Source organism: Molothrus aeneus, chromosome 1 (genome assembly GCF_037042795.1).
Source record: "Molothrus aeneus isolate 106 chromosome 1, BPBGC_Maene_1.0, whole genome shotgun sequence".
In the NCBI taxonomy this organism is placed as follows: Eukaryota; Metazoa; Chordata; class Aves; order Passeriformes; family Icteridae; genus Molothrus; species Molothrus aeneus.
In genome coordinates, this window is record NC_089646.1 from 4,929,390 (window position 1) to 4,952,257 (window position 22,868).

General features: G+C 46.8%; 1 protein-coding gene across 1 annotated transcript; it reads left to right on the forward strand.

The window, feature by feature from the left end:
* Positions 1–705: 705 nt before the first annotated feature.
* On the forward strand, positions 706–13,513 carry MYD88 (MYD88 innate immune signal transduction adaptor). The gene is made up of 5 exons (XM_066556434.1): positions 706–1,066; positions 5,371–5,502; positions 7,121–7,301; positions 7,845–7,936; positions 10,128–13,513. Exons 1-5 carry the CDS (start codon positions 706–708, stop codon positions 10,280–10,282), a joined length of 921 nt encoding a protein of 306 aa, XP_066412531.1. The 3' UTR covers positions 10,283–13,513.
* Positions 13,514–22,868: the final 9,355 nt, after the last annotated feature.

Sequence of the window (22,868 nt, forward strand, 5' to 3'; positions counted from 1 at the left end):
TCCAATGTAATCATCCTTTCTGTGAAAAAATTCTTCCTCATGTCCAACCTAAACTTACCCAGCACAGTTTAAGACTCTGTCATCCTGGCCTATCATTTATTGCCTGGCAGAAGAGGCTGGTCCACACCTGCCTACAACCTCCTGTCAGGAGGAAGTTTTAGAGGGTGATAATGTATCCCCTGTATCCCCTGGCTTCCTTTTCTCCAGATTAAACACCCCCAGCTCCTTCGGCCAGTCTGTATAGGATATGTGTGTGCTTCAGACCATTCCCCAGGTCCATTCCCTTCTCTGGACCCGCTCCACTCCCTGAATGCCCTTCCTGACTTGAGCTCAGAGCCAGGCACAGCACTCGAGGTGCGGAGCACAGGGGAACCATCACTGCCCTGCTCCTGCTCCCACACCGTCCCGAGGCCGACCCGTCCGGCCCGGCACCGTGAGGGCGGCCGGGCAGAGAGAGCCCCGCACCGTGAGGGAGGGGCGGGCAGAGAGAGCCCCGCACCGGGAGGGAGGGAGGGATGGAGGGCGGGCAGAGAGAGCCCCGCACCGGGAGGGAGACCGGGAGGGCGGGCAGAGGGAGAGAGGGCCCCGCACCGTGAGGGAGGGAGGGCGGGCAGAGAGAGAGAGAGCCCGCGGGGGCGGTGGAGAGGCGGGGCGAGCCGGGAAGCGAAAGTGCCGGGAAGGGGAAGTTGGGAGCGCGGCACGGCCATGGCCACGTCCCCGTCCCCGTCGGACCCCGCTGCCAGCCCCAGCCCCGTTGCCAGTCCCGTCCCGCCGCTGGACTCGCACGCCGTGCCCATGGTAGCGCTGAACTACGGCGTGCGCCGCCGCCTCAGCCTCTACCTCAACCCGCGGGCGGCTGCGGCCGCGGACTGGACGGCGCTGGCGGAGGCGCTGGGCTGCAGCTTCCTGGAGATCCGGCGGCTCGAGGGGCTGCCCGACCCCACGGCCACGCTGCTGGAGGAATGGCCGGGACGCTGCCCCGGCGGGGCCACCGTGGGGCAGCTCCTCGATGTGCTGCGCCGCTTGGGTCGCGACGATGTCCTGACGGACCTGGCCGGCAGCGTGGGTGAGGAGCTGGGAACGGGGGGATAGCCCGGGGAATCCCGGAGAGCCCGGGGAATCCCGGAGCCCGCCCTCCTTGACGCCTCGGGAGGGAGGGGATGCTGTTCGTGTTGGTCTTTCTGTTCGTATTGGTCCTTGCCCTTTGCGTTGGTCTTTCCTGTTTGTGTCGCTCTTTGCTGCTCTGGCCGCGGAGGTGAGGTTAAGAAAAGCAAAAGAGAAGAAAAGCCCTTACCAGATTATGGAGTGACATCCTGTTTGTTGTCGCATGCTCCGGAGGCCGGAGCACCTGTGCCATGGAGACAGGCTGAGAGAGCCGGGGGTGTTCAGCCTGAGCCAGAGGAGGCCCCGGGGAGACCTGAGCGCCCCTTCCAGCACCTAAAGGGGGCTTATAAAAGGGGAGGGACTTGTTGCATGGATGGCGATAGGATAAGGGAGAATGGTTTTAAACTAAAAGAAGAGAGATTTAGATTAGGTATTAGATTAGCTATTGAAAGAATTTCTTTCCTGTGACGGTGGGGAGGCCCTGGCACAGGGTGCCCAGAGCAGCTGTGGCTGCCCCTGGGTCCCTGGAAGTGCTCAAGGCCAGGTTGGACAGGGCTTGGAGCAGCCTGGGACAGTGGGAGGTGTCCCTGCCCATGGCAGAGGTTGGGATGAGATGACCTGTGAGGTCCTGTGCAACCCAAACCATTCTGTGATTCACAGAAGTCTCCCCTGTCTTCCAGGAGAGATGTGTGTTGTGTTTCTGCTAACCATGAGCCCTACAAAGTAACCTGGAGCCCTGGCTTATCCCAAACCTTCAATTCAAAAGTTTCTGTGTGTCAAAAGCTGCTCTTAGCCAGGTTAGCCAGGAGACAGTGTGAAAATTAGGATGTGTGGATATAGTGTGATAGGAAGGTGTTTCTTGAGGGAGGTGAGGGATGTGTGGAACTGGACAATGTCAGGGAAAAAAATTCATTGCAAACTGAAAAAATTGAGGCAGGTCAATGAGAAGAATGAAGGCCCTTGTGCTGTTTTGATAACTTCTTCTTTTTGGGCTCTTTGTATTCTTTGTGGTCAGAGAAATTCAGAGGGAACCCAGCTGTCACCAGAAGGGGAAATTTTTTGCCACAGGATTTCCAAAGCCAGAGAATTCCCTGAAGGGCCTGTGTTGTATAATAGAGCTTACTGAGTTAGCAAGGAGGAAGTAATAAATCTCACTTCCTGTTACTCATGGAGGTAAAGGAAGATGTAGAAATCCATCTCTGTAGAGAGCCTGACCAAGAAGTGATGGAGGGCTTTCCTTTGGTCCAGTTGTTCTTCCTACTTTAGATCACAGTCTGAAGGTCAGGTTTTGGGAAAGACAAAAGCATCAGTGTAGTTTGTGATCTGCTTATCAGAGAATTCCTGAGAAATCTGGGGGAGCTTCCAGCTGTGCAGAAGATCTGGGGCTTCACAAAAACCTTGGGATCACCCAGGCTGGTTCTGGCTGATAAGAGACAGATAAATTCTTGGAAGAGGGGCCCACTAAGGGCTGTTCAACAAAAATACTCTCTGTGGCTCAGGAAATTCCTTAACTGTGAATAGTCCAAAAGAGAGACTATAAAAATAGATTTGTAGATTATACCTAAAAGATAGATTTTAGGGAAATACATACATATATATATTAGGGAAATATCTCTGTAAGCTTATTTTATTCTTATGTTCCCCCCTGGACACCTGGTTTAGTGCAGTGCTTGAGACAGGATGAGGCTTGGGGCTGGTGAACCATCAGCCTGAGCAGTGTGACTGTTCCTCTTTTATGATTTTTGGCTGAGAACTGCACTGAGAGCCTGTGACCTGTTGCTGGTGATGAGAGCTCTTGCAGAAGGTGGAGAAGGAAAGGAAAGGAAAGGAAAGGAAAGGAAAGGAAAGGAAAGGAAAGGAAAGGAAAGGAAAGGAAAGGAAAGGAAAGGAAAGGAAAAGGGAAAGAGAAAAAGGAAAAGGTTTCATGTACTCTTGTGCACAGTATTTCCTGATGACAGGGAGATCTTTGTGTACCACTGGAACTTCTTCAGTGGGATCCAGCTCAGAATCAGAAAATACCACTGTTGATGTCCCAGCAGCTCTGCCCTAACTCTGATCTTCCTCAGCAATTTATTTCTCTGTAGAATCATCTTCGGGGAGGTGAAGCTTTTTACTTTGATACATTTTTGTTCTTTCCTGCCGAAACTCAATGATTTTTGTTTCTTCCCTAACCTGTTACAAAAGTGCTACTTTCCTGCCTGGCAGTTACTGGGTCTATTTTCTCTGTGTTCTCATCATGCTACTGATTTTGTGCTTTAGATTTCATGTTTCTATTCTGTTTTGTTTGTTTGTTTGTTTTTTTTTCCCCAATTCCTCAGGAATTTGTTTGACTGCCAGAGGAATGTAAAGCCCAATTAGGTGCTTGGTGGAGTTTCACTATGGTCCCAAAGTCATCCCTGATCCTTGTTCACTCTCATTAACCTGTACAATCAGCTGCCTTTTCCAGCTGGGGACTGATCCATGCCAAATCAGAGGCAAGGAGAGAAGACTTGGAGCAAATCCACTGAAAATGAACATTTCTGTATTGAGCACTATGCAATGCTGTTAAATAATTGTCTCTTCTTGCCTATTCAGCAGTATTTTGGATTGTGAAACTGGCTCCCAAGGGAATCAAGGCACACTTAAGGTGGTGGCTGTGTGCCAGTCCTTCTTCTGAGACTGCTGAACCTGTTGGCAACTTCCAAGTGACTTTAATCATGATTTCAAAGATACTGATTTAGCTGACACACCTCACCAACAGGCAGCTGGCAGAGAGGTGGGATCTGAGTTATAGCTTTAGTGAGGAAAGATGTGAAATCTGAACCTTGTGGCTGGTAAAGGGTGTGGCTGATTCTCCCCTCTGCAGGACTGGGGAGGCTGAGGGGAGGAGAAAGGCAGATTGGGAATGCCTCAGCCTCAGGAAAAGCTTTGATCAGATGTGAGCCTTATTAGATTGGAGATAATCCAGTAGCAAGATGCAAAGCTGAGATAGAAGCAGGGGGTGGGGGCTCAGGCTGGGGCTCCTGCAGACCTGCTTGTGCCAGGAGGACTCCCTGGGCTCCCACCAGCATCCTGCACTTCCAAGGGATCCTTTACTCTGCTCCTGCACCAGTCACCTGTGCCAGCTGATCAGTACTGATTATCACTTGTTGGGGTTTTTTAAAAATCTTAAGTAAAGGCAAAGTCTCTAGGGAGTTTCATCTTTTTCATAATACCTGTTTTCAAATCTCCTTTTACTTTCAGTTCTGTAATTTTACAGAGTAGCAGGAGCTGCAGAGTTTCTTGTTGGTTCTCCAAAGGCTTCACATTTAGATTTATGATTTATTTTTAAACCAAGTCTGTTTATAATAGATCTGTGCCCACCACTGTCCTGACTGGGAAGTTCACAGCAGTGACTGTGACAGGTCTTTGCTCTTCAGGGTGGGTTTCATGTCTACTCTGCTTGGAATAAGAGCATCCCTGTTGCTGTTGCACAACATAAAAGCTGCTTCAGGGGCTCCTTAAAGTTTTACCTGGTCCTGCTGTATGTGGTGAGTGTGGATAGTCATTGTCACCTGCAGTTGTCCTGGCTGGCAAAGGCTGGGGTGTGAATCTGCTCTTGTGTGTCTGCAGAGAGTTGCTAAGGTCAGAAAAGACCTACAGGATCATTAACCCAGCACTGCCAAGGCCACCTCTAAGCCCTGTCCCCAAGGGCCACATCTACACATCTTCTAGAGCCCTCCAGGGATGCTGGCTCCACCATTGCCCTGGGCAGCCTGTTCCAGTGCCTGACCACCTTCCAGTGAAGAATTGTTCCCTAATATCCAATCTAAACCTCCCCTGGTGCAACTTGAGGCCATTTTGTCTTGGCTTATGGCTTTTTACGTGGGCAGAAAGACTGACACCATGAAAACATCCCCAGCTATTTTGTGATTTCAAATAGTCCAAAATAAAGAACAGTGAGAGCAGATAGCAGAGTTGGGACCTGCTCTGCACCTTAGTCCTGATATTAAAGGTGTACTGGGACATAGTAGAGCTAAGGGGAGGAGGAAGAATAAAACAACTAAAAGAAAGTACTTCTTAAAATATCAGGAGTGATTTTCAGGAATTAATTGCTAGAGGAGGTGGTGGAGGCAGCATCAAGACATTGAGAAAGAGGTGAGAGAAATCCTGCATACTGAAAAAACCAGACAGGGGATTTCCCTCTAGCATCCCTGATCCATGAAATAGCTATTCCTGTTTTAATGAACTCCAGCAGTGTAAACCCATGTCACAGGAGCCTCTTGCCCTGGCTGTGTGTTTTTGCAGAGGAGGACTGTAAGAAGTACTTGCAGAGGAAGCAGGAAGAGGCCAACCAGCCCCTCCAAGTGCCAGCAGTGGACAGCAGTGTGCCAAAGACATCAGAGCTGATGGGCATCACCACCAGGGATGATCCATATGGTAAGAGCCCCTGCTTCCACTGCTGCCTCACACCTCCTGTTGCAATCACCTTCCCCATGGGAAGTGCAGAAAACTTGCTTGCTTTCATAGTTCCCACAAGTTTTCATACCCCTGACCAGAATGCTTTCTTCACTTTTCCTGTTTCTTAGAGCAGAGAGGGGAAGCTTCAGAAACACTTCACACAGGAGCAGGCTGGCACAGAGCCACTGGACACACATGGGAGGGGATTTCACAGAAATATGTCCCTTAGCCCAGCCTGGCCCAGAGCAGCAGCTGCTGAAAGATCAATGGGTTGGAGCCCCAGGGGAAGGGTGTCAGAGGTGATTTCCCTGCCCTGTCTTTGGCAGGTGGAACCACCTTGAATGAAAAGGAAGTGGGTTTGAAGTAGGTGTGCAGTGGGTGGAGAGAGGAAATGGGTTCTTTGTGTGTGCATTGTTGTGTGTGCAGCCCTGCATGTGCAGCCAGGTGTGTGCACATGTGTATGCTGGCCACCTTTGCTGCATGTGTGGACATCACTAACCATCCCCAGACTGATATTCTGGTGGAGGTACATGGGCACAGACCAATATTCTGGTGTTTGTACATGGCAGCTTTGCCTGATGTGACCCCCAAGTTAGTTCTGTGCCCCTGCAGCAGTCCCTCAGTTTGACTGACCTGGCAGACATTCCCCTTCTGCTTCACTGGTTGCTTCTTGGGCTGAATCTGCCTGCTGGGTTGATACTTTCCCCAGCAGCTTTTAGAGCCTGACCTATTTTTTCACTGTGGTAGGCTTTAACTGGCATAAAAAAATTGAATATATCTGTAGTGACATTGATATGGAAAAAAATAACACAGTTGGAAACTATCCAGCAGTATTAAGGCACTTAATTATGAGAAACATTGCCCTTAAAATGCAGCACTTTAATATTTGGATTACTGCTAAATAAACAAGAGCTGCCAGCCATTAATGTAATTGGAAAACAGGCCCATTAGGATATGACTGCAGGTACCCAGGTTTGACATCTTAGCCATAAAAATGACAGGTTCCAAATTTCAAGGCTCACCCTGCAGCTCCATTGACAGCAGATGGCAGGACATTGCTGAATGCTGTTTTGGTTGGGAAGTTTGAATCTTTGTGACCTGAACTAAGAAAAAAGGACCCAGAGCCACAAGGATATTACAGATGTGAACCTCTCAGTGAAATCCCAGAGTGTCAGAGTGAAATCCCAGAGTGTCAGGGCTCTGAGTTGCATCCCCTGGGGTACTCTGCTCCCTCCAGCTCCACCCAGACTCCCTGTAGCTGGATGTTACTGCCTCCTCAGATTTTGCCTGTCTGCACCTCAGCTCCTTTCCCTGACCCTTGCCAGGCAATCTGGGTGTGTGTGAACAGCCTGGCCAGTGAAAGCAGCCAGGGCACTGATGAGTGTTACCTCCTGCCAGCCCTGGTAAGGGAAGGAGTCTGGGCTGAAGGGCAGCTCATCTAATAAAAGGCTAAATTACCTTTGCAAGTTTGGCCAGAGCTTTTCTGTCAGACTCTTGATTCTCTGAGTTAAAGTCTGTGGGAGCTCTTCAAAGTTCACTACAGGAGTGAACTTCATTTATAGTAGAAGATGACAGCTACATTTTTTAATGGTTTCAGGGAGTGGAACAGAGATATTTGATGCCTTCATCTGCTACTGTCAGAAAGACCTCCAGTTTGTCCAGGAGATGATCAGGGAGCTGGAGCAAACAGAGTTCAAACTGAAGCTCTGTGTATTTGATCGGGATGTCTTGCCAGGAGCCTGTGTGTATTCCATCAGTGGAGAACTTATAGAGAGGAGGTAAGTGAACCATGGCTGTTGGGGCCAGCTGTGAGTGTAGTGGAACATCACATTCATTTTACAGTGATGTCTGCAGCGTGGTGCCAGTGAAACAGCAAAAATCCACAAGAACATCTTAATGGGCTTTGCTTTATGCTCTTGGCTCAGGAAGGAGGACTCAGGCTTTCCCCAGTGTGTCCCTTCATTCATGAGGGAGATGCCACTGTGGTGATGCTACTTTTGTTCAATTGCTTTTCTTTGCCTTGTGTGTCATATATAGACACAGGATCACATAAAGGTTGCACAGACAGTCTGGACTTCACTGTTTCCTCATTTTTTGGTACGTGAGTGTGTATCTGTAATCAGGTTTTTCTGTGTAACATCACTGTGTGTGTGACACCCTATGTGTGTCAGTGGTTCCTGCTCTGCAGTTAATTCCTGCCGGAACACAGCCAGGTCCTTCTCTACTGGAGCAATTCAGAGCAGTGGTTTCTGCTCTGTTGGTGGGAATGAAAACCATCTCATTTGACATTTTATTTGTTTTCTCCCCTGCTTAATCTCCAGGTGTCGGAGGATGGTGGTTGTCGTTTCAGATGATTACCTGGAAAGCGACGAATGTGATTTCCAGACCAAATTTGCTCTTAGTCTTTCCCCAGGTAAGATCACAGAAATATCTGATTTACAATTGCATGTTATCCTTTTTATTACAGTGACATCTAAACCTTCAGCTGAGGTCGGTGGGCACTGTTCCACTGGAACTAACAGGGGCTTCATGATTTGGTTGTGCAGGGAGGGGCTTGGGCTGGGTCCCTTGCCCTGCTCTTGACCTTCCTCACGTGGCTGCAGGCGAAAAGCTGCCTGTGCTGCACTGCTCCAGCTGTCAGTGGGATAATGCTGCTTGCTCCAGAAATGTCAGAGCTGCATGTCAGGCTTGTGAAGGGCTTCCAGATCCACAGGAAAATTTGCTGCTCAGGAGACAAGTAGTATAATAAATCCAGGAAGTGAGTAAAGCTGGGAATTAGGTGATAGGTAATGAACACGCAGATTTCAAGCCCTGGGTGGGGCTCTGAGTAACCTGGTCTAGAAGGTGTCCCTGCTCATAGCAGGGGGGTTAGAACTGGATGATCTTCAGGGTCTCTTCTAACCCAACTCATTCCATTTTATGATTCTTGCAGGGGTCCTTGAGTATTGTGGATAGGTAAACAAAATATGGAATGAATGTTCAACTTAGGTTGGGAAATCTTTTACATATTTTGTTCTGAATTGAAAAGCCACCAATTTACTTCTGCCAAGTCTGTTGTGATTGCTCTTTTCTAGCCAGTAGTCGTTCTCCAGTTGTCTGTGTTGCTGGGCAGTAAGTGCAGCCCAGCCTAATAGTATGGAGGATATGTAGAAAATATCTTAATAGTGTGAAGGATATGTAAAAAATATCCTAATAGTATGGAGGATATGTAGAAAATATCCTAACAGTATGGAGGATATGTGGAAGAGTATCTGGATATAAAGTCTCTTTTCTAGATGAGGCATCTGACATGATAGTATAAAGGACATGCCAGAGGTTAGACTGGAAGCTGGTGGCAGAGGCAGGAATTCACTTCATCTTCCTTGACACACTGATTTCACATGATATTAGTTAATCCATTGAACACTCCCAGGACTTTGCATCAGCCCCCAGTCATCAAGATATGCAGAAAAGTCCTTTTAGTTCTTCACCAGTTTTTTGTGGGCCTCACACCTTCCATTAGAGCAGGAAAAGAAGTTCCATCTGTATGGAATGACCTGAGCTCTGCCAGTGGGAACACGGGTGGAAGTACAGCCTTAGAGAAGTCACAGCATTACCTGCTTGTGTGGGGTGTTAGTGATGCACAGAAGGGTTTGGTGGCAGGCACTGGGAGCTCCTTGAATTACTCCAGCATCTGCTGCAGTTATAAAATCTTGGTTATTTGCCTCATCCCTGTCTCAGTGTCATCACTTGTGGTGGGCACAGTGCAGGTGGTGGCACGTGTCCCTGTGGAGAGCTACAAGGGGAGAAACTCCTCTGTAGAAGAGCTGCTCCTTCAAGCAGCAGCAGTCACAGGGAGGGTGCTCTCACCTAGTGGTGTATCAAAACCAGCAGTCCATGTTAGCAGGGGGATTCCTTGGAAAACATCTGCAGCCTGAGTAAATCAGGTCTCAGAGTCTTGCTCTCCAGAGTGAGAGCTGGTTGCAGTATAATCACATGATGCCCAGTCAGGTAAAAATGTGGGTGTTAGAATGGTGGGTGCTGCTGCCTATTTCTTGTCCCCAACAAACCTCTTCTGGTGAAAAGCAAGCTGAGTTAACATCAGTCAAACCCCCACTCAACACTCACCACAAGTGGCTCAGGAATAGAGGCAAGAAAGGCTCTTTTGCAAGGTTTTATTTCAGTAGAGTCTCATGCAGCTGAAGGGGAACCCAGCAAGAAAGAGGAAGAACCAGGTGGAGCAGGCAGCTTAAGAAGGGGAAGGGGTGGGAGGCAGAGCTAAGGGCTGGGCAGAGGGGACTGGCCTCCAGGGGAAGGGAGGTGGCCACCAGGGCTGCTAAGCCAGGGAGGGGACAGGGGAGGGAGAAGCCAGGGGAAGTTGTGACATAGAAGTCCATGGGGGAGTCTGTTCTTCCCCCCAGGAGGGCTAACTCTATGGTAAACAGTTACTGATGTTTCCAGGGCCAGGGACTGGGGGATTGACCAAGGGGAGAGAGTTCATGGGACACTGCATTCAGGAGCAAAGCTGGATTTTGTGATGTGTGTGCTGTGGTGGGGAGGGAATGGATGTGGGCTCTGCCTGTGGCTCTCTCTGTGTGACCCTCTCTGTGCCACCTCCCTTTCAGGTGCTCGTCACAAACGGCTGATTCCAGTCAAGTACAAATCCATGAAGAACGAGTTTCCGAGTATCTTACGGTTCATTACCATTTGTGACTACACCAATCCTTGCACCAAAAAATGGTTCTGGACCAGACTGGCAAAATCCCTCATGCTGCCCTGATGCAAAGTCCTGAGAGCTGGGTGCTCTTGTAACCTGTCCTGGTTATGCATTTGGACCAGAGGTGTGCTTGACACGGGGTCTTCCACCACTTCAGAACCTGGATCCTTGCTTGGAGCCTGTGACTGGGAACAAAGAACTCTCTCCAGCGCTTCTTCACAACTCTGAAGGGAAATAAAACAACTGTGTGCCTGTTCCAGGCTAAGTCAGTGAGCAGCAGCATCCAGCATTTGTGGAGTAAGCACTTTCACTAAAAATACTGAAAATACACATCTAAAGAGTGTCTGATACAGGAAGACTCTGTTGTAAGAATAGCAAGACCTCAGAGCCTCAAACTGCAGGTTTTGTCAATGTTTTAAAACTACAGTAACATCGAGGCTTATAGGAATTCTACCATGTTGGACAGGGCTGTCTCTATTCAGGTCACATTTGATTCTGTGACCTTATACCAGCATTTCATATTTCCAGATATTACTAAATTTTTATTTTCTCCTTCAGGAGAAATTCAGTCTTAAAATACATCTTTTCAGTGACAGTCTTACTACACAAAGCAGGGGCTGCTGTTGCTCATTGACTTGACCAAGGTCTGCACCTCAGTAGGTCCAGATCTCAAATTCTTTCACCTTTAAAGGCCTTCAAAAACACAGCAGCTTTGGGATGCCTCAAAGGCATGGGGCTGAACACTGAATAAGGAGTGTATTAAATTGACATTTGGGCTGTTTAAAATATGGAAGTGAATGTTACATTACTAGGAAAGAGCCTAATTTGATTAACTGCCACAATAATTACTGTATTTCTGTGACTAAGGCTCAGAGCAATGTCAAGACTGCTCTGCTTGTTAGACTTGGCCTTGAATCCTGCCTGTGGCTAGTGGATCTCATCAGTGCTCCAGGGTGGAGGTCAGGAGTTCTGCCCAAAGGAGTGTTTAAAGCAATCCATTGGTGTATTAAACAGATTTACAGTAAATATTGACTTTTTAAATTGGGGAAGAGGGGAATCTTCCTTATGTGTCTGCAGTTGCTTGAACTCTGCCCCTTTGTTCTTTACCTCAGCCACTGACTAATGTTGATTTTACAGCTTAATGTTTTACTAGTTTACATTTTTAAGGTTGCATTTGGATGTGATTTTATTTTTTCAATTTTAACTCTGTTTTAAAGCATTACCAGGGCTGAGACAGAAATGGGCTCCTGCCCCCTCCCTCACACTCCCTGTCAGTGAATGATCCCTTAGCAGGGATGCTGCCAAATCCTGTCCAGGTGCTGCTGCTGGTTCCTCCCAGCTGACAGCAGCAGCCCTTGAGCATGGTGAAGCTCATTTATGCACATCATGTTGGCAGCAGGAACCATTTTTGGATAGACCCAGGAGCTGGGTGTTTCTTCTACAAAAGTAACTGCTGCCATCGTGCCAAGGTGACATTTGCACCTTCCTGTCTTGCTCGAACAGGTGAGAAGTCTGTGGGCACGGAAGGAGGAAAGTTAAGCTGATGAGGGGTTTCTGAGTGAATCCTGTTGCCCTGGAGCCTCTCCTGCAGAAATGGAAACAGCTGCTTGCCTCTGGCTTTCTGCATAATCGTTAAATGTTAATTACAGAAGAGGTTCAGGAGGCTGCTTGATCCCCGGGGGCTCAGTGAATTCTCATACTCTGGAGAGCCTATAAACATCAATTATGGGTCATTACTCGCAGGACCGAACCAGATTCCTCCTGCCTGGAGAGCTGGAAGGGCTCGGGTGGCTCGTTCAGGGGGAGCCGAGGCACAGGAGCCCGTGCTGGACGCTAGAGGGAGGCCATGGCCCACGCTGCTCCCTGCGAGGGAATGCGGGGGTGTGGTGTTTGTGAGGTGCCCAGGGCCAGGGGAGAGATGAGGAATCTGCCCCCATGTTCTCAGAAGGCTGATTGATTATTTTATGATATTATATTATATTAAAGAATGCTATACTAAAACTATACTAAAGAAACAGAGAAAGGATACATCAGAAGGCTTCACAAGAACAATAATAAAAACCTGTGACTGACTCAGAGAGTCCAAAACAGCTGATGGTGATTGGTCACTAAGTTAAAACAATTCACATGGAACCAATCAAAGATGCACCTGTTGGTAAACGATTTCCAGACCATATTCCAAAGCAATCAGGTAATTATTGTTTTCATTCTTTTTTGAGGCTTCTCAGCTTCTCAAGAGAAAAATCCTGGGCAAAGAGGATTTTTCAGAAAATATGATGGTGACATGGCTGGGATGGGCCAGCAGGACACTGATATGGAAAAACCACAAGTGAGTTCTCCTCCTCTTCCCCTTGCTCCCCCTTCTGAGCAAGGTATACCAAAAACAGTGAGAATTTTGGCAGCTTGAACCTCATGCAGTGTCTTCAGAGTCCTGATGGTTTGGGACTTGGTGTGTTGCATGTGAGGGGAAAATAACAGCAGGAAAAGTGATGATGTTTGTAATAAATGGTTTGGTGATCACCCAGCAAGGAAAGTGCTGGTTCTGGAAGGGAAAGCAAACAGAGGAGCTGAATTTCTAAATTTTTTGAGTTCAAATAGATAAATGCCATATTCCAGTTAGTGGTGAAAGATGTTGGGATCTTGTCAGCACCCTGCTTGTGGTGCCCTGGCTTTTCTCTCTGCTTGGCTTGGATGCTGGGAAGGTCTTACTGTTATGGGGCTGTTGCTTTATTACAAGTTACTATTTATGTTACAGGCTAAAATAATTATTTTGGGGAAAGTGAGGTAACAGCCCTAAAACATAAAATATGCTTTAAATATGTATCCTCTTCTATGTAAACCCCAGAGTTTATGCACTTCTGACACTTTCATATCTGCATTGTCACAATAACTTCAAGTGTGACATTGTGAATGATACAAAATGTAGTTGTTGTGAACCTTTTGCCCATTTCAGTGGCATTTGGGGTGTTCCTCCCCTCTTTCATGTTCAGTGGAAGGTCAAAATTTTTGAACACCTTTAAAAAAGGGATTGTGATGTTACAGGGTTTATTTTATTTTGTCTTTGTCCCTCACTGAAATTGTTTTTAGTTGAATCTTTTAGAGCCAAATCATTTATTTTTATATACAGACATATATGTATATATATATTTATAATCATTTTGTGTCCTGATACAAAGGGGGAAAGCATCTGTCTCTATAGGCATTCTGAAAATAGACAATATTTCTGTTTTTCTCCTCAAAAATCCAAACTTTTGCTACTTGTGAAAACATTTTAAAATAAAGAATGAAAACCCAGCAGGCTGAATCTGCTTTGTGGGCATCAAAGAACAAAACTGTGTCTGAAAATGAAGTTTAAGTGAGGAATATATGAGTTCTTGATTTTCTTTTCATGTTTTGGCTAAGTAACTTCATCAGAGGGGGTGATTGGCTGTACGTGGGAGAGAGACAAATAGAGTTATGTCATGCCAGGAGGAAAATGTATCAAGGAATTGTACTTCAGACATGTGGTTCCTCTCCAGGTCTCATTTTTTGTTTTGTGAGCTGTGTTGCCATCCTGGATTTTTTTTCATCCCTGGTGCCCCTCAGGCTGGAGGGGATGGAGCCAGGGCTCTGTTGGGATGCTGCTCCTGCTCCACACCCAAGGGATTCTGCCAGTTTTATTTCCTTTGGCTTGCAGTCAGTCCAAGGCAGGGAAGTAACTCAGACCCCCAGCAGCTGTCAGGCCAAGGCCCTGCCACAGGAAAAGAAGGATCACTGCATCATGGAAGTGTTGGTTGGAAGGAATTCCTGGAGGTCGAGGCCGAGCTGCTTTTCCCCGTGGGAGGGGCCACACCCTAAGCCACTTGCAGGGCCATGTTCCCTACAGAGCATATGAAGCTGTGTCTCTGCTATGGCTGCTATGAACACATGGACAGCAGTATGGAAACCATCCCTGGATGGATTATTCTAGATGGAAGCTGCTGGCAAGAGCAGCCTGCCAGGAGGGTCCCATTCCCTGGAAGTGCTGGTATCCCATCCCTCCCAGTGCAGCTTCACACACTGCCCTGTTCTGGCCTTTGGAGCAGTTAATGGTTCCTGCCTGTATTTGAGCCTTGAAGGGTCCAGCAGTGGCTCTTTCCCAGCTGTCATTCCCCTTGTGCTGAAGAAATATTCCCAGTCCTCTGTTTTACTTTGGTGGAAGAATGTTGGTGCCATTTCCTCATTTACTGGAGGACAGAATTTATCTGGTGAAACTGCTGCAGAATGTTCTCAGCTTCAGGAAGAAAGGCTGAGAGGTCAAATATTGACCTCGATGGATCAAATTGCATCCTTCATTTTCACCAATGTGACAGCAGTTTTGTTACTGTGGGGGAGGCACTGCTTGGCCCAGAGGGCACATTTACAGGAATAAAATTAGCATAGGGAAGAAAGAGTAATTATGCATAAAAAATAGCTGGGAAAATGTTGCTTGAGCATCCTGGAAACAGATTTTAATAAGGCAATAAAAAACAAACCCCACAAGGTTCACACTGCTGGGAAACATTCTCATAGAATGTATTAAAAAGAGCACCTCTCTCACACCATTTGGGGCTTTACAACATGTGCTGTGTACAAATATTTCGTTCAAGGTAATTTTCTCTAGGTGTTACAACCATTTTCGTATCCCCACTAGGACTTTGAGATGACTTTGAACCCAACCCAACCTCTTGATCAGCACTATCAAGCCCAGCCCTGGAAAAACTTGTTTATTTTGCAACAAAATCTGCAGTCAGGGGACTGAATAGTGTTGTATTCACTCTGGGGCTGTGCTATGCTGTGAAAGGTTAATTAATTGAAGCTGTGTTTAAATCTTAAGCAGTTCCAAAGTCTGATTTACTAACAATGCATTTTCTGTTCTGCAGCAGAACCCAGCTGAGCAGTGCCTTTTCCTCACCCTGTTCCCACTGATACAGCTGCTCATGCCATGGCAGAGGCTGGGGCTGTCCTTGCCCATTCTGATCCTTCTATCTCAGCTGGGTAGATGGTTTCCACAAAGGCAGGGGATGCATCCCTGCAGTTCAGAGCATGAAGGCTGTATCAGCTGCTCATGGAGTTTCTCACAGCCAGTGGAGGGGTTTTGATTCCCATTTCCCCAATTCCTTGTCTTGCTGAGGGTGGGTTTGGTGGGGCTGGACTGGACGGACAGAATGAACTGTACTGTCCATGAAACACTTCACTGTGGCTCCCTACAAAAGGTTGCTTGGAACTTTTTCCTCCTCCTGTTTCCACACACTTTCCCAGCGCCTTGGAGAGCAGGACAACGTGCAGTGTGTCCAGCTGAGCCCAAGGACAGCACAGCTGTTCCATCCTGTGATTCCAAGCCTCCCCTTCCCAGGAAACAGGGAGAACCCCCAGTGAGGAGGCAGGTGGCAGATGGCTGGGAGCACAGAGGCACTGGGAGGAACATGCCAGCATTTCCTTAACATCCAAACCATCCCTGAGCAGCCAGATTTTGCACAGCTCTCAGTCCTTCTATGCATTCCCACAAGGAAAGAGTGCAGCAGTGTCTGGCTGGCTGCCAGCCTCCAGGGAAAGATGCTCTGGGTCCTGCTGGCTCCTCAGGGGAGTGGCTGCTTATCCACCTGTGCCCAGAAAGCAGCAGGACTCTGCAGAGGAGGCAGTAAGGGACATGATGCAGGACCACGAGGAGAACCCTTGCTTCAAGCCCAGTAAGAACATGGAGGCTCCATGTTACCAATCTTCTGTGGTTTCTTAATGAAATCAAAGTCATGAGGTGATAAAATAGGTTTTTATCCACTGTTTAGGGTGCTAGTCAGGAATTCATGGGGAATGTGTTCAGGCAAATGTGGGGTTACCATGAAGTGAACTTTGACAAAGTTTTTGCAGCATTTTTCTGGCTCTGATCTTCAGCTGTGTCAGCAGAATGAGATGTATGAGCTGCAAGACCTGAGGTGTTTAACTGTTCATGTGCCATTTCTGAGGCTGTTGCCTGAGAAACAAATACCACTCAGAGGGGAAAAACTGGGAAAGCAAACCTAGAGTTCCACATGCTTTTCCCTGTCCTACTGGGGCCATGGCAGACCCTGCAGTCAGCTTTACAGCAACATTTTCAAAAGTATTTAGAAATCTGGGTGACAGATTTAAAACTACTGAATCATGGAAGATTTAGTGTTTGATTTTTGGTAGCACTTAACAGAGACCCACCCAGTAAAATATACAGGGAAAGAGATTTCAAGTGCTTTGAGCCAAGGAATAAATTGGACATTGGCCTTAAAATATCAGTCTCAGTATCTCTAAGACCTTGCACAGGTATGTAAAGACCATAATTTTTCAATATCATTAAAGGCCTTTTGAGATCTTTAGAAAGGCAAATAAGAGAAGCATCTCATTTTTTACTTTAAATCTATTTAGTCTTAAAATTATTATTCCCTGCTTTTCCTAACAGTTATTCTCTAGACTCCTTGGTGCCTTCACCTCTGCTAGCACTGCACCTGGCATCTGCTCAGCTGTGTTGTGTTTTTTGAGCATCAGGAGTGGAAGCTTTTCAGCTTCCCTCTCAGAATCTCGCCTCATCAGCATGCTGCTCTTGGCAGACGGGCTTGTCTTCAGCTCCAAGACATGCATATTGATCAGTCATTTCCTTTTGTTACCTTGCATCCTGCCATCGATTTGAATTGTTCCCTACTGAAGAGGAAGCATTCAGTACACGTACAATTACCAAGGACAACATTTTTGCTTTCCACACCTTTTGCTGAGAGCTCCTCCAGAGCTGTGGATCTCTCTCCCTCTCAGCAAGCAGCAATCTGCACAAATCATGCAGCAGTCAATTTGTGTCTATTAAATAAATTTCTGATTCTCTGTGACAGCTTTCCCTGCTGCATGATTTCACACTTCAGCAGTTTGTTTCTGAGGTGCCACGTGGGTTTTTTTCTTTTTTGAAGGGGTGGTGGTGATAATCCATTTTGTTTGCAGATACCTTCTTCATGTCTTCCTAGATCCTATTTCCTGCTGCTGTCCTTAAGGGACTTGTACAACTTCAAATGACTCCCAGTGAGTCTCCTCTTGTGGCTCCTCCTCAGCATACAGGGCTGTTCCTGGGCTGTTCCCTGGAGTTTCCTGCTGCTGAAGTGGAACAGCTTCTCCAAGACAAAGCTGCAGCTTGGTCCTGTACCTCCCACTGCTGTGGTGCAGAATACCAAAGCTGGGAACTGCTGTGATTCATTAATTCCTCTCCTTCTTCTTTCTAAGATGCCTTCTTAGATTGTTCCCATCTTTTAAAAACATTCCTGCACTCTCAGAGGATTTTCATTACAAATATTTCCTGAAGGCCCTGTGTGGAAGGACCTTGGTGCCCTCCCACTGTCTCTCTGATTCTAGGTTTTCCTTTAGATACACAAAAAGGATCCTATTTTTAGCAGCTAGCAGTCAATGGCACAGGAATTCATGAGTAGGGAGGAAAGGATGTGAACTATCCAAATATATTTTTTTTCAAATGAGATCTCTTTACATTCCTATCACCACAGTAATAAGCCATGAGTCACTGTTACACTGAACTATTAGACCATTATTGTAAACTTGTGTCACTAGAATCTGCTAATGTGAATCATAAACCTTGCCTGCCCTCTGCTTTGCTGGGTTCCAGAAGATATTGGCCATTTATAAGGACAAGAACAGTATTCCCTCACAAATTTTATTCCCAGATGGCAAGAAATGAATGAAATCTTACTCAATCCTATCTTTCTCTTCCTAGTGTTTCTCTTCTCATTGCCTTTTAAGAGAACTCCTCTTACTTCACTGTAACATTACAAAAGAAGTTTTATTTGATTTCTTCAAAGTTTGCCAGCTGTAAATTGAGTCCAAACACTCCCAGCTGAGAGAATATTCATGCTGTACCACCTGGAAGCACCTCCAAAAATTGCTTTCTGTGCTCAGTCCTGCCATGGCCAGCCCTCCCTGCCACTTGCTGTTGCAGCAGACAAGTCCCATGTGTCCCTGGGTACTTCAATCTCCTTCTGAGGGTCTGTCAGGGGTTATGAGCAGACTGAGTTTGTTCTAGAAGAGTTTTGTTGAACAATAAAATGTCAAAATGGTCTTAAATACACACAGTGTATTGAAGTCCTTGGCCACCCTTCATCAGCTAGCTGCAGAAGAGTCAGGCCAGATGTATCCACTTGTCCATCAGGGTCTGGCTGCTTCCACCAGGCTCATTTTGCACTTTCAAGAACCAGGGGAAAAGCTCTGAAACACATTCTCATCCCTGTCCTGGTCAGCTGCTTAGAAAATGCTTTATGATGGAGATTTACCCTCCACAGAAGAGGCTGGTGGGAAAACCTTTCTGTCCTCAGAAGCTGTGACTTTCCCAGGGTGAAAAGAGGTACAGGCATGTGAAGTGTCTTTCATTGGCTCCTGTAAAGACAAAGAGGTATTAAGACAGCATTATTGTAAACCAGAGCAGAGCAAGGGCTGATTATTAAATGGTGGTTCAGGTATGTGCTAATCAAGATCTTGTTATAATTATTTCTCAAGCCCAGCATTGATTTTTATATTAGATTGGAAGGAGGCAGCAAAGCTTTTATTTGTTACAGAGAGGGTTAAATGGCTTTCAATTTATATACTAAAAAAATCATAAACTTAGAAGAAACGTGTAAGAAGAAAAATCTTGGAGATTTTTGGAGATAAACTCTTCTTGTTTCCTGAAGCTTAAAATCTGGGGGTTATTTTCAGTGAAGGAAGTTAGAGAGCAGCACAGAGTTTCTGTTGAGAGGCAGGCTGCTGGGATGAGAAGTGTGTTTGCAGAGTGAAAGCTGGTTTCAGTAAACACCCTGTGAGAACCAGAATTCACCTGTTAAAACTGGGCCTTCAGCTACTTGACTTCAAAGTGACCTCAGAGCTGAATTTCAAATGGCTCAGTGACGGGGTGGAGATACAGGGTAGCACACGGGATCACTTAGGAAAACCTGCTGGTGTGGTTTAGACTGGAATTTAGCTTGTGGTTTGAAAACAACTATTATTAAAAGCTTGCTCCAGTTGGAGGGTTTGAAATCATTGCTCCTTCCTCCACTGCAGGGTCTTCACATCATTTCTCCAAAGCAAAGCTGCCAGGAGAAAGCCCTGGAGATCAAGTGCAGTGCCTACCTTTGTTTGTTGGAGAGGAAACTGCCTTGTATTTAGTTAAGTAATCAGCTGCAGTTTGATAGAGTGAGGTCCCTTCAATAAACTTGGAAGTGTTTCCATGAAGAGAGAACAGCAGGCAAATTCTGCAGTGGAACAAGGTCAGGAATTCTGCTCGAGGACATGGGCTTGCCCAGCTCTGAAGGCAATAAAACAGGCATTGATGGGCTTCCCTCAGCCCATGGTACAGGCAGCTCCACAGGCACATTTAGTGCCATTGTTTGCACCAGCCCTGGGAGCCACTGCACTTACACACAGAGGTTTATGGTGCCTTAAAGAGCCTTAAACCATAAACATGGCAACAAATGCCACGGCCCTGAACACAGCTAAACTGTGGCAGCAAATGTCTCTGCATGGCTGTGGTGAAAGATCAACTCTGGCTTCAACTCTAACAAAGGAGAAAATTATATATCTGAGAGGCTACATGACCAGACAGATGAAATCTGCAGGGCATCAATACACAAACTGGAGTTTAAATTAGTTTTCTGTGACCCAACTGTAAATGAAGTTAGTTTATGTTCACAGTTGTGATGATGATCACAGAATTATAAAATAGTTTGGGTTGGAAGGGACCTTTAAAGGCCATCCAGCCCAACCCCTCTGCAATGACCAGGGACAACTTCAACCAGACCAGGTTGCTCAGAGACCCATCCAACCTGACCTTTAATATTTGCAAGAATGGGGCATCACCACCTCTCTGGGCAACCTGTGCTAGTGCCTCACCATCCTTATGATAAAAAACTCTTCTGATATCTCATCTAAACTGACAGTCCTTCAGTTTAAAGTCATTGCCCCTTGTCCTACTGCAACAGGCCCTGCTAAAAAGTTTGTTCCCTTTTTTCTTACAGCAGAAGTGCTCCAGCACCTTTGTGGTCTCCCCTGGATTTGCTCCAACAGCTCCACATCTTCCCTGTGCTGGGACCCTGGAGCTGGATGCAGCTCTGCAGGTGGGGTCTCACCAGACTGGAGTAGAGGGGCAGAATCACCTCCCTTGCCCTGCTGAGAAAACCCATCAAGGACCCTTCCAGGTACTGAAGGTAGCAATGTCTGTGTGCTGAGCATCAAAAACCAACCTGGGCATTAAACATCATTTTTGCAATATTACATGGATGGAAAAACCAAGCTAGGAGCTGGACAGTGCCAGTAAGTTTCACTGAAACAATCAGTAATTGGCCCAGAAAGGCAGGAAACCATGTGCCTGACGAGAAGGGGAGCATTTTGTGTGAGCATGCATTGTGTGCCTGGTGTGCCAAGGCTTTGGCAGTGCAACACCAGCCCCAGGATATCAGTGAAATGCAGGAGCCAGGAGAAAGCCTCCATTCTGCTGCAGAATCGATGGAGGAGGAGCGCCCTGCCTGCCCTGATCTGTGGTGTTTTACTGGAAGTCAAAAAATGCAGGAAACCCAGCTCTGGAATTTTTTTTTTTCTCAGGGATTTTTTTTTTTTCCTCAGGCTGCAGCCTTCCCACCTGAAAGACATCTGAAGTTTTTCCACTTCTCAGTCTCCCCTAAAGCCCAGTCCAGAGCGGAGGTGGATACACCAGGAAGCTGCTTTTCCACTTCATATTTCCACTAAAATTTCTTGTTATTACAAAAGAGCACTTGATTCAGCAGCACCACTTCACAGCTCTTTTATAAATAGAGGCATTGCCTCTGCCCTGAGGAGCTCACAGCCTACACGAGACAGGCAAAATTCAGAAAATCAGGAAAAAGAGGATGAGCAGAATGGATGAAAGAGGAGAAGGTGCTGCTTGGAAGTCTGAAGCTGGCTAAGGAATAAAAGCTTTGTAGAATGCAGCTCCATGTTTTCATCCCTCAGCAGACTCAGTTTGGAACAACCCACTAAATGAATGAGCGCAACAGCAACCCCTGACTTTTGAGAGACTCAAAATGCTGAGTTCATTAAAAAAAAAAAATTGCAAAATTTATGAGACCTGGAGTCTATGACTGAATGAGAGATCTGGGTTTAAAAATATGGAAATGCATTTTTCATGGCAGAGCTGGAAAACTAAAATGTAGCACTCATCTCTCTATGCTCACGTGGCCACTAGTGGTCTTGCCAGTGAACATTTTAAATTTTAATTTTGATCAAAGCCTGTGGTTATTCTTAAAGAACAAGGCACATTGTGGACCTAATCCTACCCCAGTGGTCTAAAGCAGTAAGAGTTTTAGCATTGCCTTCAGGGAGAGGATTTTCAGCCCAGAATAAGAGAATCCAAAAGATGGTTCTGAATTTAAAAGCATGTGGTAAAATTAAGTGTATAAGCCTCTTTTTGTAGTTGGTGCCTGGCTCAGATCCATTTTTAACATGCTGTTAGCTATCAGAAATACGACACTGGCTACCCGGGTGCCTGCTCTGGGGTAAAACCTGTTTTTAATTGCTATATAAACTCCTTTTATAACACGGTTAAAAGATCACAGAGACGGTTCCGAGCAGTAATTAAGGCATATTTAGCAAATATTAAAAATGGCTCAGCAGGGGAATGTTTAACACAGACAAGCAGGAAAACAAACAGCTTTTCAGTTGGAGGTTCTGCCTTATGACAGAGCTGTGGAGTGCTGTGCAGCAGTGAGCGAGATGGGGCTGTGGGGCTTTTGTAGAACACAAAAAAAGAGTAAAGGAATGAGCTGGTGTCCTGCATTAGAGCACGAGTGAAAGCACTGTGGTCAGACCATGCCTTTGGCAGTGGCCCTCCACAAAGCCTGGTTCACCAGAGGCATCTCAGGAATTTGCCCTAATAAACTAAAAATACATGTAACTGATGTTCTTTGACCCACAGAAGGGCCTGACATCCAGCCACAAGAACAGTGACCAGCAAAGGATGAAACCTGATACTCGGATTCCAAGTCGGTTCTCCTGATGGTTACAGTCCTGCATTGCAATAGTGAGATGCTGTTTCATCTCTTTTCATGCGAGAAAATAAAAATAATTCGCAAACTATAAACAATTTAAATGTATATATATTAGAGAGCGACATCAGCCTTTGTGAGTGCATGATGCCTTGTATTCCTCACTCTTTTAAATTTCAATTTCTTTTCCTCAATGACCACCAGATGTACTCCTGAGTGCATCCAGATAAAAAAAGCTCCGGGTGTGGACCTTAAACCGCAGGATGAGCGTGCAGGACACCTCCATGAGGATGTTGGACATATGCACGAACGCTGGAACTGCAGCGTGGAGCGGAGAATTGCCCATCCTCGGGGGCTGCGAGCATACCAAGGCCCCTGATCCCTCACACCCACACGCTATTTTTAAACACGGAATGCGCATCCTTCGATCCTTCGAGCGCCCGGGCCGGGCCCCGCTCCTGCCGTGAGGGGATCCGGAGCCTGCGGGCAGGAGCGGGGCCCGGCCCCTCCGGCACAGGGACCCGGGAAACGCCAGCACAGGATTGACAGCCGCTCGACCAATAGGAGCAGCGGATCCGGCAGCAGCCAGCCAATCGTTACCCTCATTGCTCTTAAGCCGGCACCCGCTCCCGCCCTATGCCTGAGGGCGG

Bases quoted from the DNA above. Each gene is read 5' to 3' on its own strand.
- MYD88 (XM_066556434.1), top strand. From the start codon at position 706: ATGGCCACGTCCCCGTCCCCGTCGGACCCCGCTGCCAGCCCCAGCCCC. The intron at 5,503-7,120 runs GTAAGAGCCCCT...TAATGGTTTCAG, and splicing joins CACCAGGGATGATCCATATG to GGAGTGGAACAGAGATATTT. The intron at 7,302-7,844 runs GTAAGTGAACCA...CTTAATCTCCAG, and splicing joins GGAGAACTTATAGAGAGGAG to GTGTCGGAGGATGGTGGTTG.